We start from the raw sequence: 14,925 nt of genomic DNA, 5'->3' as shown, positions 1-14,925 counted from the left end.
CCAAAAAAGGAGAGGTATTTCCTTCTTATTTTGAGATTTTTTTTCATTCACATAATATTTAGTTTGGATTCATCTCTTAAGCACAACTCACACTATCTAAACCTATTCATCTCATAATATTAGCATGACTAATGCACAAGAATGACAAACATAAATAGAGAAATAAACTTTCGAGAATGGAAATATTTATGCAAAGAAAAACAGATCCCCAAAAAAAACAGGAGACAGAGAGAGAGAGAAGAAGTCAAATCTAATTCAATCGATTTAAATGTAGCTTTGACAAAATATATTGTCTAAGATTGCTGCAATGCAATCACACAAAAACTTATAACTATGCAGTGTAAAGAAGTTGTCTATAAACAATGGCTTGAGATGATGAGCTTTGGATAATCACAAGAATAAACAGATCAGGAAACTGTATTGAAACGAAGATGACCCTTACGGTCACTGCCAATCAACGTGCATCGGTCCAGCAGAATTCAGGGGTTGGCTCCGGAGTCGCAAGGAGGTCGAAAGGTTTCCCGACACTATCTTTCAAAATGGAGATTTGGCCTTCTTTCATTAGTATGTCTTCGTCAAGGGCCTCGATTCTCTTTCTCAACGCGTTGACCTCGGAATTCAGCAGCATGTTACTCTCAGCATGCCGCTTTACCTCCTCCCACAACATATCTCTCTCTTCGGACACCTTTGGTAATATCCCCCTCAGTATGGCCAACTCCTTTTTGCAGTCTTGCAGATCCTCGTGGAGCTGACTGACGGTCTCGTCCTTTTTTATCATCTGGCATGCAAGGAAGATAAACAATATCAACAGAATATTATGGAATTATTGTATGGTACAAAGAACATGTGCATTGTTTTGAATGTTTTGAAAACAAAGACATGTAGAGGAAACTTTGTGCTTCTGTGGTAGAAGTAATTAGGTGGTTTCGTCCACATTGTATCACGCGTATGTATGACAATAATCATCAGTTGATTTGGTGCTACTTTATCAATGAAGTACGAAGCTTTGTGTCATGAAACCAGACATTTTCCAGTATGAGAGGAGAATAACATGAAAAATTGTGTTCTAGACCTCCAGAGCATATTTAGTTTCTCGATTTTCATGGTGGAAATCTGACATCTATTATCATTAGGCTAAAGGTGGTCATATAGAGCTTTTTAATTAGATGCAAAAAAATTTGGGCACATGATGATCAAATATGGGTTCGGTGTGGATAGCTGGTGTGGAATTATTGGCCAAGGAGAAAATATACACAAACTTTGAGAGATTAATGTTCATACGAAAGAGCACCATGACATGAAAGTAGTAAACAGATGCAAATAAACAAATATACTGTGGTAGGGGGTATGATTCACATAAATGCAGTACAATTTTTTGCAAAATGCGCCCTTATGCTTAAGAAAATGTAATGCCAGTTGACTCATGGAATTAAATGAATGCCACTTGACTCATCTCTGCATACAACGAATATCTTTCATGTTCGGTTCACAAAGAAGAAGGAATTAGTGTTCAAATATACCTGAAGTTCAACCTCCTTCATCTTGTGGTTTACACAAGAGAAGTTATCCACTGCATTTTGGACCTCACTTTTGAGAACATCATTGCCTCTAATAGCAGAAGCAAGCTCGGCTTGCAACTGCTCCACATCAAGCTCCCTAGAATAAAGACTCTCGCGCAGCAAACTGGTCAACAGGGTCTCTGATTTCAACTCTGATCTGATTATGTCCTGGAACGGAAACCAAATAATGTTGCGTAAAGTGCGTTGGGTCGATATAAAAAGGAGAAATGGCATTTGAAATGTAGAGTAAAGAAAATATCTACCTCTGTTGTCTGTGATTCAACTCTCAAGACAGGTGTTTGATTATCAGTACCAACTGGTTCAGACTTCTCATGCATCAAAGTGGACTTCTCTTGAAGGACATAAGACATGGTCTTCGTACTGGTTGCTAAGTTCTCAGCTGCCCGCTCTAGACCTTGGAGCTTCACTTGATATTCAACAAGAACTTGGCCATCTAAACATGTGGCAGAACCTGGCCCTTTGTTCAATGGGAAGCCACCATTGGTTTTAACATATTCAATAAACTTCCTGCCATGTTGGCTGGTCTCAGTAAGCAGTGGGAGTATTTGACTTTGCAAGCAGCAAATGCGATTATGTAGCTCTCGGTCCAACTTAAAAGTTGAAAATCCACCTTCCTTCCCGATATTTTTCAAACGATTGAGCAGATCAATGTTCTCTCTCCTAAGTGAATCAACATCAGCTCTATATGATTCCACCTCCTTCCTAAGTGCGTGTTCCACTCCTGTCAGCCTAACATGTTCGATTTGCAGCTTTGCAATTCCAAAGTCAAAATTATCCTTAGAAATTTTCTTACTAAGTTCCTCACATAGACTTCGTAGTCCCTCAATTGTCCTCTCTTGATCGTTACAGGTTCTTTGGAGCCTACTGACAGCTTGGTGCATATCCTTACACTCACAGACCTTCTCCTCATACTTCCTTCGAATGCAATCACCTTCTTCTTCTGCTGCCCTAGTTTTGTCTTGCAGCTCAGATATTGTTTTCTGTAAATAAAGGTTCTCCTCTCTAGCTTCTTTAAGTTGAGTAGATAATTCAACAAGTTGTTTGTCTATGTTTGTAGATTTGCTTCTAGTTTCCATTTCCCTTTCACTAGAGGTTGAGGCTTCTCTTTGGAGGGAAACATTCTGCTCTGCTAGTTCCCGCACCCTTTCCCGAAGCCTATGTTCTTCTGACTGTAATTTCTCGAGCTTGAGTGACCACTCTGCTGATCTTCTGTCTAATTCCTTTTCAAGAGCTACCTGTATCTCATTTTTTTCCTTCACCAATCTGCGGGACTGTGCTTCTAGGTCTGCCCTTCCAAGCTTAAGTTTTTCTCTAAACAAGGCCCTCTCAGCAATCCTATCCTCAAAGACTGCTGAAACCTCTCCAGCCAAATTTACCTTTTCCTCTGCTAGGCTTTTAATTGCCTGGATCAATGTTGGCACGCCAAGTCCTTTTAACTGAAAAAAGTTGCCCTTTTGAAGCTCTTCTGAGAGAGTTAGAGCACGGTCCTCAACTTCCTTGAATTTTTTAAATAGTTCAACATCATTGTCTGTTACAGCATCAAGATTTTCTCCAGCCATGTCTTTATCACCAGAAAAAGAGTCCTTTTCCAAGTATTCAGAACTTTCATCATGGCGAGACCCATCACAAATCTCATCATGCCAATCCATTGCAAAATTCTTTGGAGAATCTTCATCGGGATATGCATTGGCATATCGATTCGAGCTCCTTCCATAGACATCTTCAATGGTGATTGGATTCTCAGAGTCAAATTCTGTTGACCTCATCTTAGGCTGAAACTTAGACTGGGAAAGTCTCTCAACCACATGTTTGGCTAGTTTTCGTGGTGATTCATTGCAGTATCCATTATTACACCCATCTTTTGAGGGAAGCGGAACTTGTGATGTCTTGGATTCTCTGAAAGATCGAGACTTAGGTTTTTGCTTCCTAGCATCATTTGCAACAGGTGCAAAAATATTTGGCGGCTTCTTTACCACATTTCCATTTTCAAATTGGTTTCTCGTGGAGAAATTGCTTTTGGTTTCAAACCTTTCCATCTGTTCTCCATCAATGTAACGATCCAAAACCTTACTAGAGCAATTAGAGGAGATATCTGACAGATCAGAGTGAGATCCAGAAGCAGTGCAGCCATACTGCTCCATGCTCTTTGCATTCCGAACCATAGATGTATCTACAAAATTTGCCCTGGTTTGCCTCTCTGGAGTAAGAGTACGATATCTGAAAAGGCAAGAGAATTGCAACTCAGAGAGAAATCATGTTAATGAAGAAAATAACATGAATAGATCAAAAGTATACAAGATATGCGGCACCAAATCCACAAGGAACAGACAGAACCTACCTGGATGAATGGTGTCCTGGTTGCTTGTTTGGATAATAACCAGAACTATGTGGAGAACCAGTTTGCTCACTGTAGTTCCTCAGCCCTTTTCCAGTGTCATGAAGAGACCCGGATGAAAATGAGAGGCTTCTTCTTAGAGAGGGTGTGCTACCAAATACCTGATCTTCCACGGCATTCTTGTTTTTAACCGACTTATCAGCTTTTTCTGTTGGTTTCTCCCAGTAAACTTGCTTATCTGTTGACGGTTGGGAGACATTATTTGATGATTGTGATTTGAAAAAGAATAGCTTCTTCATCTCTCTGAACTTTTAACTCCAACAATTGCTACTTATCATTGAATGTGGCCATAAACCTGTACGTGAATCAACCAATGGGAAAAGAAAAAGAAAAAAAAAGTAGATATTTGTATTAGTGAGCTTGCAATGGTTAGGAAGCAAATAAGAACAAAGTAGTTTATGAAGAGCATGTAGGGAAGATTTCATAACAGTTCAATTTCATTAATCTTTTAAGCATGTCTGTTCAATGATACATAGTTAAAACAGATGTACTCATTACGATCCAAGCAAATAGACCATGGACTCAAAAAAATGGATTGTGATCAAGTTAAATGTGATGAGTGCGAATGCAAAAACAGATAAAGATAGCATGGACATAAAGTTAACGTATCAGCAAAAGAAAGATTGCAGCATATAACATAAAGTGAAAACAAAAAACAAAAGCAGTACTGATAAGCATATAAGATAGGAAGCCCTAACTTAACCCAAAACCATGGTCAAAGGTAAAGGGTTGACTCCCTATTATATGCTATTCCACACTTTCGTGTGAAACCGATGTGGGATCGTATCAATCCATCCCTCTTTTAAACCGGACGTCCACGGACGGCACACGCCACGGGCCCACCATCCGCTTTACGGCCCTTTTTCCTTTCGGGCCCACGTTTTTTTTCGGTGGCACCCTTGGTCACACCTACGGGTAGCCCCTTTCCGTAGGACATCCGGATCCACGTTCACCGCACCAATTGATAAGCATATAAGATAGGAAGCCCTAACTTAACCCAAAACCATGGTCAAAGGTAAAGGGTTGACTCCCTATTATATGCTATTCCACACTTTCGTGTGAAACCGATGTGGGATCGTATCAATCCATCCCTCTTTTAAACCGGACGTCCACGGACGGCACACACCACGGGCCCACCATCCGCTTTACGGCCCTTTTTCCTTTCGGGCCCACGTTTTTTTCGGTGGCACCCCTTGGTCACACCTACGGGTAGCCCCTTTCCGTAGGACATCCGGATCCACGTTCACCGCACCAAATTGATAAGCATATAAGATAGGAAGCCCTAACTTAACCCAAAACCATGGTCAAAGGTAAAGGGTTGACTCCCTATTATATGCTATTCCACACTTTCGTGTGAAACCGATGTGGGATCGTATCAAGTACTCTTTTGAACATCATTTTGAACTGTATAGTATGTAAAAGAGCTCAAGCAGCAATATTAGAGGAATTGAAACGTCTACAACTATCGTTTTGAAATACCAATATGGATACATGTGTTAATAGTATTAAACATGTATAACAGAAAGAAAAGGAATGCATAAAATATTATCCCAGCTTAAAAGAAAGAGGTTTTAAAACGGCATACATATTCTTGAATAAACAACCCTTGGATCCAGAACATCTGAAGTCCCTACAACAGAGTAATTTACTAACTACTACACTTCACAAAATTGTACTTGACTATTAATTTAAAGTATATAGAATAGACTATTTTAGATTTCAGCAAAGATGAGTAATGATTCCAGACACCACCTTCACCGTTAGCATATATCATGAGGCATGCAATAAACAAAAGCACTAATCAATGTGTTTCTGATCCATTATTACAAAAAAGTATTCATGTGAGTCAGTATGACTCTTCTATGACCAACCTACCCTCACATCCATCAACAATTACAAAACAAGATCATCCAATATTCAGAATCAAATAGATATCAGTTTCAACAAATTCAAAAAATTCTGCATACGGAAAAAACAGCAAATCAACAAAGAATAGCAACTAAAATTTCTCAAATTCTTTTTCCGGTCAAAATAAATAAAAGCAGAAAAGGGTGGAATAAAGAAGAAGAGGAAGATACTTTCTGTTTCTTCACAGAGGATTCAGAGCTATTCAACAAATCAATCATCAACTTCCCCAAATACACTCGACTTAATTTAAAATGGAGAAAATTCACATAAATCACATTACTCTCGCTCGTCATGCGCCATAACTCCTCATGCAATAAATCAGCCGTTAGATAGAAACTTTTCAATTTCAATTTGTTTTCAATATTCAAAAACTTGAAAACACAAAAGAATTTAACATTTTACAGAAATTCAAGCAGTCATTTGGAAGATTATGAACAGGCTGTACTTACCAAATACAACTATCCACGAAATCTGCACGGAATTGATAAAATGAGATTGATACAGCAAAATGTATATATGTTCGTGAAGATTGACCGTATCACAGTGCAATCAATTCGGGAGAGAGAGAGAGAGAGGGGTTTTGATTTAGTAGCGAAATTGAAGAAAGCGGCCGTTGAAAATACAGCTTCACTACTGATAGTGTAAATTGATAATGATTTGATTTGATTGAGATTTAATGGAAAGAGAAGGGTAATATAGTCAACCGCCGAAAGTTTAAATTTTGATGTGGCGCGTCTTGCGGAGCGTCTATTTAAGTGGGGCATTGACGCATTGTAAGCATAGGGCACCCGCAACGCGAAGTCTCGAACTCGTTATGTCACATTTCGCAATGTGATTTGACGGCCGCGAATCATAATGTGTGATGTGATCCTCGTTCTTATTTTAAAATTTGATTAGCTTGGAACACGGTGGATAAATGACGGCACTAATGCTTAATAAGTTGGATAAATTAAAAGTTCAAGAGAAACTTATTAAAAATAAAACTATTCAAAATTGGGCACTATAATTTGTTAACATGAGCTGCATCATCGTGGATTAGTGTTTTGGTAGGCAAGCCTACAATCACAAGTCATTTCGTCCCTTATCCCACCCCTTATGGATATGTTTGACTGATAAACTAATAATTTCGATTGAAGTTACAATTTTACTAAACAGGAACATTTTTTAATTTAGCAATAAGACTAAATTGAATATGATTTTTTGGACTATGAGTCAAGACTTGTTGGACGATGCCATAAATTTTGGATAAATAACAAATCGACATGATACACATTCATTAGAGTTGTCCAAATTGGTATGTTTTGCACCCAAATTAATGGGCCAGGAAAAGAAAAGCATTGTAAGATTTAATTTTAAGTATGTTAATTAATTAAAAAATCTGTGTGGTGTACTTGCCATGAAAACATTGTATGCATGCACCCTACTCCAAAATAATACAATATGCATTGTACCCAAAGGCTTATTAAGATTGAAGTACTATAATTCTATAAACATAAAACTATTACAAACATAAATATAAATAAAGACTAAAGTCCCAAAATGGTCCTTAACATATTGCATTTTTTTGATTTTGGTCCAAAACATTATCTTTTGAATTATTCGGTCCCTCACATTTGAAATCGGATCACATTTGGTCCATTTTGGACGGTTCCGTCAATTTTTTGACGGTTTTAATTACCGAGTCACAAATCCGTCACTAATCCGTCACTAATTAATTTATTTGTTCACATCACGTGTATCCAAAATGACATTATAACCAGGACCCCAAATTTGCAGACATTCCAACACTTCCAACAACATACAAGGCCAAACAAATATTACTTGTAAATCCACAATCCATACATAAAGAATTCCCCCGTAACTAAGTCACAACCTAAAACTCCAGCAGCTCTCCCCCACAAAAATCTAAATTTCACAATCGAACCGAACCCTATAATTCCTGGCCACCGACACAAGCAATTTATCCAAAATGGGGCAAAACACAAGAAAACATCTAGTAAACGATGTACCCAAAATCGGAGCGACATGGATTCCGAGAGGTTCTGAGAAGGCGCATAACCAAGGCTAATCTGCTTAGCGACGTTGATTTGAGCAGTTTCCGGGTCAACGCAATTCTGACCCGGATCGGAAATGCTTATTGCCAGCGCCAATTGCATCTGAAACTCCTCCTCGAAGAAACTGATATTTCTATTGCTCGAATTGCCACCCGAAGACGACGACCCCGTCGAGAGGCACCTCGGAAGACGGAGATGTGGAGGTCAATTGCTGAGACGGCGCCGTTTGAGATGAGGGAACCAGCTCAGACAGCCTCACTTGGTTGTGGTGATCGCCGATGTGAAGCTTCCGGAAAAAGTGTTTCACTTTGGACATTTTCGTCGCCTCTCATCGATCGGAGAAAAAAATCTGATAATTTACAGTAATACACAGTAGAAGCCAATAGATTGCGATGTCGAATTCACTCTAATTGATCGACTTTTTGATTAGGGTTTGAGATTGAGAACGGGGAATTTGATTTCGGGGTGCTAAAATGCGCGGCGGTGGGTAGATAATAAGGTGAGAAGAGCTTTAAACTGCACACATGGTGTTAGAAGTCATCGTCAGCTAACAAATAGCCGGTTGGTGACGGATTTGTGACGGATTTGTTTCTCCCAGTTAGTGGCGGATTAGTGACGGATTTGTGACCCGGTAATTAACACCGTCAAAAATTTGACGGAACCGTCCAAAATGGACCAAATGTGATCCGATTTCAAATGTGAGGGACCGAATAATTCAAAAGATAATGTTTTGGACCAAAATAAAAAAAAACGCAATATGTTAAGGACCATTTTGGGACTTTAGTCATAAATAGATGAAAATTTGAGCTTATATTATTCCGAGCCCATAATCACTCTAATCAACAGAGGCCCACTACTAAATGCATCGACCCAATTACTCACACCATGCGGGTCGGGTTGTGATATTATCTTCCATTTCTTTTCTTTTTTTCAGCTTAGAAGGAACGAAAGAGGAAAAGCTTCAAGGCATGGAGAAGGAAGAGATTCAAGGCGTCGTAGAGAGCAATTCGCCCTCAAACTTGCTTAAAAATGCTAAATCTAATCTCATTACTGCTACTACCGATGACAGTTTGAAGGAAATCTTTCGCCAAATCAAAGCCTCCAGAAGCCCCGTAAGCTAATTCTCCCTCTTTGTTTCGTATACGTATCGTCTTTGTTGAATGAGAGGTGATTGACTCTCGAACTGATTTCTTCTTCGGAAAAATCTGATTTGCAGACGGTTATCAACTACGGCGCGTCATGGTATGTCCAATTTTTCGATTATTTAGCTCTCTGTTCAAGTATAGAAGCATTCTGTTAGCCCATGTTGTTCGATGAAATGCTTGAAAGATGAAAAAGTAGTTTAGGTGGTTGATAAAATGTTTGAGAGATGAATTTTATAAAGAGTTCGGAGAAATGCTTGGAGATGAAAACTGACTTGAAAGTGTTTGAAGAAATGCTTGGAGATGAAACTGAGTAAAAATTGTGCGAAGAAATGCTTGAAAGATGAATTTACTTTAAAACTGTTTGATGAAATGCTTTAAAGGCATTGATTGGTTGTTTTCAATTTGTCAGGTGCCGTGTTTGCAGTCAGATCCTCCCTGCATTTTGCGAATTGAGCGGCAAGTTTTCGAAGCTATCCTTTGTTTATGCTGATATCGACGAATGCCCAGAGACGACGCAGCACATACGGTACACGCCCACGTTCCATTTCTACAGAGACGGTGAAAGGGTTGACGAGATGTTTGGGGCCGGAGAAGAGCGTCTGCACGATCGCCTCTGGCTGCACTCGTGAGAAAAGACGGGCAGTTTCCGACGCGAAGACGAACGTGACGCTAAATTATTGTGTTATATGAACACGACACTGAATTATCGTGTTATGATCGTGTCGAATTGATAGAGTTGGACACTAAGCTTTAACCCATAATTTTGTGTTTATCTCTGTCAAAAATTGTCAGCTATAATTTACGTGATTAATGGAAAATCTTTCCTCTATAAGTTTATTTTTTTCTACAATATTTGTGTTCCGAATCCTACTCGAACGGGCTTGCGGATTAAGGTCGAAAGTCTCCCAGAGAGTGTAAGGTCGAAAGAGTCTCCCAGAGAGTGTAAGGTCGAAAGAGTCTCCCAAAGAGTGTAAGGTCGAAAGAGTCAAGGTCGAAAGTCTCTCAGAGAGTGTAAGGTCGAAAGAGTCTCCCAGAGAGTGGTGGGATTTGAACCCGTGACCTCAAGGTCACCACAGCTCCACACTATCAACTGCGCTACATCATGTTGCTTTTGACCCTATTTGAATAGAAATAGACACATCATCTCATTTATTTTGAAATGAGATGATGCTTGGACATCAAATGTAGTCTTTACGAATGGCATATATGTTGTCGATATTCAAAAGTTGAATTTGATCTCACAAGCTTTTCATATCAGATGATGTTCACAAGTCTAATGCTTAAATGTTAGTTGTGGACTTATATTCGATCTGAATGACACGTTACTTTTAGCCATCAATGCTTACAAGTCAATTTTAATGTCACAAGCTCAAAAGTTTGATGCTTAGATTAAGCTCAATTATGACAGGATGACACCTCATTTTCGACATACGATGCTCAATTACTCACAAATTCGCATGTTTCGATAAATTGATAAATGCCCATAAGTTCAATGCTAAAGTTTCTTATGTGGCCTTTCCATATTGACACCTTGCTTCTAGTGATCTCGATTTTTGATATTTCAATCTTAGATAAGATGATTATATTAGAGTTAATTAATTGAGTCCAATTAATTTGAAAAAATTGCGTTTGACACAAATTTAATTATTTTATGGAAGTTTAGTAGTAATAACCAAATATTTGCAGTTGAAGGGATAGATCGATCCACTCACTACGAGAAGAAGAGAAAAAAAAAATTAAACAAAAAAAAAATTGGGAAAAATGTCGTCGTCGTCGCCGATGGAGGTGGATTCGCAGCTCTCAAACGGCAGCTCCGTCGTCGCCACCGCGCCCGCCGCGCCGCCGCCGTCTAAATCCGGTAAGCTAGCTGAGTCTCTCAAACTGGAGCATCAGTTACTCCGCGTGCCTTTCGAAAACTACAAAAAGACGATCCGCTCCAACCACCGCGCCGTCGAGAAAGATGTGTCCGCCGTCATCTCCGGAGTCTCTACCGTCGCCGACTCCGAACTGTCGCGAGAGGAAGCTGTTGATCAACTCAGCTCTCTCGTCTCCCGATTGCAGGGCCTCAAAAGAAAAGTATGTTCATCTGAATTTTATGCGTGTTGATTTTTACAATAAAATCCTAAAGGATTTGTTATAATTTGTTTGCGTTTGGGGAAATTGTGGATTGATATATAGATTAGAAATAACTGTTGGTTGTTGACACGGAGAAAGTATAAAATAGTTATAATTGATGAAGCAAATTGAATTTCGTTAGTGAAAAACTAGGTTTAGATTTTGGTTTCTTGATTTGATTGATCAAATGACAAGCGCAAGAGAAGGTTAATTTTGATTTTGAGTTTCCTTTTGTTATGTGTTTTCATTGTACTGTTTCGTTTGATCATCTGCTTGAAATTGCCATTCTATAGGTTAGTAATACATCCATCAGGAATAAAATCATTAGGTTTCTGTCATCGTAGTTAGGATACTTGGTGAAACTAGATTAGTATTGGCAATAAGCCGTTTACACAAGTTACTGGTTGATGTGACAGTCGGAAGATGGAAGTCGAACAGAGCACCTACAAGCACAAAAATGCCGGGCTCGTCTGGAACATCTAGAATCTGCAGAACTGGAAAATATGTCAGAGTGGAATAACACCCGGCTGAAGAGGATACTTGTTGATTACATGCTGCGGATGTCGTATTATGACACAGCTGTTAAGCTTGCAGAGAGCAGCAACATTCAGGTGATTTTCATCATCGCGCATTATCTCTAAAGTGGTTGACGTATGCTATTGTTTCTCCAAACTGGCAAAGAAGCATCTAAATGTGAAATAATAAAATAGAAATCTCAGCATATTGTGAAGATTTTGGCCCATTTACTTGTTTAGATAGGGAAAGTAGAGCAGGCTGTTTGTGAGTTTTGTCCTGTTATTTGTCATCGACTCCTTGTGCTACTCTTTCATGTTGTTTCTCCAATTGAAATGGAAGGATGCCATTCAGATGGTGTTTTTTTCTGTCTCCACAGGAGCTTGTTGATATAGATGTGTTTCTTGAAGCTAAAAAGGTTATCGATGCTCTTCAAAAGAAGAAGGTTGGTCCTGCTCTAGCCTGGTGTTCTGACAACAAGTCTAGGCTAAAGAAGTCAAAGGTAACTTATGTTCTACCTGTCTTCTCCACGTTCTTTCTTTTCTTATAGCAAAAAAAAAGGTCTTAGTTGGAATGGATGTATTATTTGTCCAAATACCTGTCAAAATTGAACATGCTATCATGATAGCTTGGATTAAAAGTTCTGGTATTTAGAATATGTCAGTACACCGAAGCCTGTTTCTCGACATTAGTCCTAAAAAATTGGAATGCGACATGCCATTTATGGTTGTACAACTGCATAACTTACTCAATTGTTTTACAATCACATGTACAAACTGTTATTTTTATTTTGTCGAAATATCATATATAAACCGCATTATTTTTCCTGTTATACAATGATGTGATGGAAGCTGGCTAGGTCGAGTCCTGCCTTATAAACTTAAGAGTTTGTGATACAATAAACTGTAAGATGAGAAATTACAGAGGTCACCAGAGTTCCTATGCTGTCAAACCTCCAAATATAGTCATCCGGATATAGGGGAAACAATTGAAACGATCTTGGAATCAACTAATGAGTATTCTACAGTAGCAGAATCCTGTTACCAAGATTCCGGATATAATTTCATTTCAAATTCTATGATGAACCTCCATTTGAATGATTCTGCAAGTGGTCATAAGATAGTCTTCAACCTTCCTGCACTTGGTAATCTATGACTATTTTGAACACACTTCTGTTGCAGAGCAAATTTGAGTTCCAGTTAAGACTGCAAGAATTCATTGAGTTGGTTAGAGATGATGAAAATATGAAAGCTATAACCTATGCTCGAAAGCACCTAGCACCTTGGGGAGCTACACATATGAAAGAATTGCAGCGTGTTATGGCAACCCTTGCTTTCAGGAGTAACACTGACTGTCAGTCCTACAAGGTCGGACTAGTTTTGGTTATCGAATTGATTATCTCCAACTTACTGAACTAGGCCTTGACCTGCATTGCTGTCTTGCAGGTCTTGTTCGAAGAAAAGCAGTGGGATATTTTGGCTGACCAGTTTAAGCAAGAATTCTGTAAATTGTATGGCATGACTCTTCAGCCTCTGTTGAATATATATCTACAAGCTGGTTTATCTGCATTGAAGACCCCGTATCCTTACTTTGCAATCATCTGCGTGCTTGCCATATATTCTTGTTTGAATATGCGAAAATTTCTGAATGATGTTTCTAACTATCGAAACTAAAAGTTTAGATAAGTAACTCCTATGTGTGCCTTGCTTTTGGCCTTGACTCGGCTTAGATTCTGTTACGAAGATGATTGCACAAAGGAGGATCCTCTATCTCAGGAGGCATTCCGCAAATTAGCACAGCCACTTCCATATTCAAAGCAGCACCACTCAAAACTTGTCTGTTACATAACTAAAGAGCTCATGGATACTGAGAACCCACCTCTTGTCTTGCCGAATGGCTACGTTTACAGCACCAAGGTCTGCTGCCAGTTTCAGTGTGTCTGCCTGTTCGTAAACTTGAATAAACATTCTAATCTCTGACTTATATCATACAGGCTCTTGAGGAGATGGCAAAGCAAAACAACGGGGAAATCACTTGTCCTAGGACTGGTCTTGTTTGCGACTACACTGAAGTGTTGAAAGCATACATCTCATAGAAATAAAGTCCAGCTCTTATTGTTCATGGTTTCATCTCTGTATATGACAGATCTGTTTCTATTCTGAAATTCTGTTTGAACACATGTACATATGCAGAACCTTTGCAATAAAGTACTTCTTGTTTCTTGGGGAATTGGCTAAAGAAAGATAAGAGTAGGCATTTGAGTTTTTTTATTTATTTATTTTATTTTAAATATTGTTATTATTTGAAGGAAGCATTTGAGTTTGTTACTACTATTTTGTTATTTGATAGTTTTGGGGTCCATCCATGGAAGCTTGTCTTTGCCCTCGTTTCTTGTTCGTTTGGCTTTCCGTGCTCCTGCGTGACCGTGCAAGTATGGTGGATACTACTACCATGAATGCCAATTGGGCCAGGCAGTCCTATCGGGTTATCGGACTATTGTGTGCGTGGAGGGTTATAAATTTCCACCCGGACCTTCCGATTTTATGGTCCGTTTGGATCAACTCATCGATTTTGGATTCAACTATCATCCATAGTATTCACTCACTTCATTTTGAGCCTACCATATTGGTCTTAGTCTTGGTCTTTTTCTTTATTGACTTGTCCAGGTCAATTCATGAATTTTAGGTTGAATCGACATCTCTAGATCCCACATCCGATGCGATAAACTGTGCTTACGACCCATCACTTTGCCTCTATGGTGTAATGCATTTGTCCTAGGGCTGGGGAAAAATATCGGAAAAATGATATATCGCTCGTATCGTATTGAAAAATATCGAAAAATTATCGGATTTTCGATATATCGTAATTTTCGATACGAAACGACACCGTATCGTAAGTTTTCGATACGATAACGATATGAATTTCCTTATATCGCGATAAATCATTTTATATCGAATATACGATATATATCGAATATACGATATATATATCGATATTTTCGATATATTGTTTTATATCGAATATTCGAATATATCGTATATTCGATATATCGATATATCGAATTTCGGTACGATATATCGAAATATCGATACGATAACGATATTGATATTATCCATATCGAAAGTTCGATATATCGAAACTTTTGATACGATAACGATATAAAATTCTTTCATATCGATATTTTCGATACGATATACGATACAACGTTTTCGATA

The 14,925-nt window shown here is 38.7% G+C and overlaps 3 protein-coding genes across 3 annotated transcripts; 2 read left to right on the top strand and 1 right to left on the bottom strand.

Moving 5' to 3' along the window:
• Positions 1 to 235: 235 nt before the first annotated feature.
• On the bottom strand, positions 236 to 6,507 carry LOC121765129 (myosin-15-like). Its single transcript, XM_042161164.1, has 5 exons — positions 6,333 to 6,507; positions 3,919 to 4,270; positions 1,823 to 3,797; positions 1,521 to 1,727; positions 236 to 778 (listed from the first exon to the last, which is right to left on the bottom strand). Exons 2-5 carry the CDS (start codon positions 4,212 to 4,214, stop codon positions 455 to 457), a joined length of 2,802 nt encoding a protein of 933 aa, XP_042017098.1. The 5' UTR covers positions 4,215 to 4,270; positions 6,333 to 6,507; the 3' UTR covers positions 236 to 454.
• Positions 6,508 to 8,853: 2,346 nt separating this feature from the next.
• Positions 8,854 to 9,914, top strand: LOC121765131 (thioredoxin-like 3-3). Its single transcript, XM_042161166.1, has 3 exons — positions 8,854 to 9,049; positions 9,154 to 9,179; positions 9,492 to 9,914. Exons 1-3 carry the CDS (start codon positions 8,906 to 8,908, stop codon positions 9,709 to 9,711), a joined length of 390 nt encoding a protein of 129 aa, XP_042017100.1. The 5' UTR covers positions 8,854 to 8,905; the 3' UTR covers positions 9,712 to 9,914.
• A 663-nt stretch (positions 9,915 to 10,577) lies between these two features.
• Positions 10,578 to 13,939, top strand: LOC121765130 (protein MAEA homolog). Its single transcript, XM_042161165.1, has 7 exons — positions 10,578 to 11,158; positions 11,614 to 11,808; positions 12,090 to 12,212; positions 12,892 to 13,077; positions 13,156 to 13,289; positions 13,440 to 13,626; positions 13,704 to 13,939. Exons 1-7 carry the CDS (start codon positions 10,844 to 10,846, stop codon positions 13,803 to 13,805), a joined length of 1,242 nt encoding a protein of 413 aa, XP_042017099.1. The 5' UTR covers positions 10,578 to 10,843; the 3' UTR covers positions 13,806 to 13,939.
• Positions 13,940 to 14,925: the final 986 nt, after the last annotated feature.

This window comes from Salvia splendens, chromosome 14 (assembly GCF_004379255.2).
Source record: "Salvia splendens isolate huo1 chromosome 14, SspV2, whole genome shotgun sequence".
In the NCBI taxonomy this organism is placed as follows: Eukaryota; Viridiplantae; Streptophyta; class Magnoliopsida; order Lamiales; family Lamiaceae; genus Salvia; species Salvia splendens.
Note: the sequence above shows the minus strand (reverse complement) of the source record. Positions and strands in the feature narration are given on the sequence as shown.

Coding starts and splice junctions, on each gene's coding strand:
- LOC121765129 (XM_042161164.1), bottom strand. CDS start 4,214: ATGAAGAAGCTATTCTTTTTCAAATCACAATCATCAAATAATGTCTCC. Junction 3,798..3,918: donor CCAGGACACCATTCATCCAG/GTAGGTTCTGTC, acceptor TTGCCTTTTCAG/ATATCGTACTCTTACTCCAG. Junction 1,728..1,822: donor TTGAATCACAGACAACAGAG/GTAGATATTTTC, acceptor TTTCCGTTCCAG/GACATAATCAGATCAGAGTT.
- LOC121765131 (XM_042161166.1), top strand. CDS start 8,906: ATGGAGAAGGAAGAGATTCAAGGCGTCGTAGAGAGCAATTCGCCCTCA. Junction 9,050..9,153: donor TCAAAGCCTCCAGAAGCCCC/GTAAGCTAATTC, acceptor TCTGATTTGCAG/ACGGTTATCAACTACGGCGC. Junction 9,180..9,491: donor ATCAACTACGGCGCGTCATG/GTATGTCCAATT, acceptor TCAATTTGTCAG/GTGCCGTGTTTGCAGTCAGA.
- LOC121765130 (XM_042161165.1), top strand. CDS start 10,844: ATGTCGTCGTCGTCGCCGATGGAGGTGGATTCGCAGCTCTCAAACGGC. Junction 13,078..13,155: donor CTGACTGTCAGTCCTACAAG/GTCGGACTAGTT, acceptor GCTGTCTTGCAG/GTCTTGTTCGAAGAAAAGCA. Junction 13,627..13,703: donor GCTACGTTTACAGCACCAAG/GTCTGCTGCCAG, acceptor TATATCATACAG/GCTCTTGAGGAGATGGCAAA.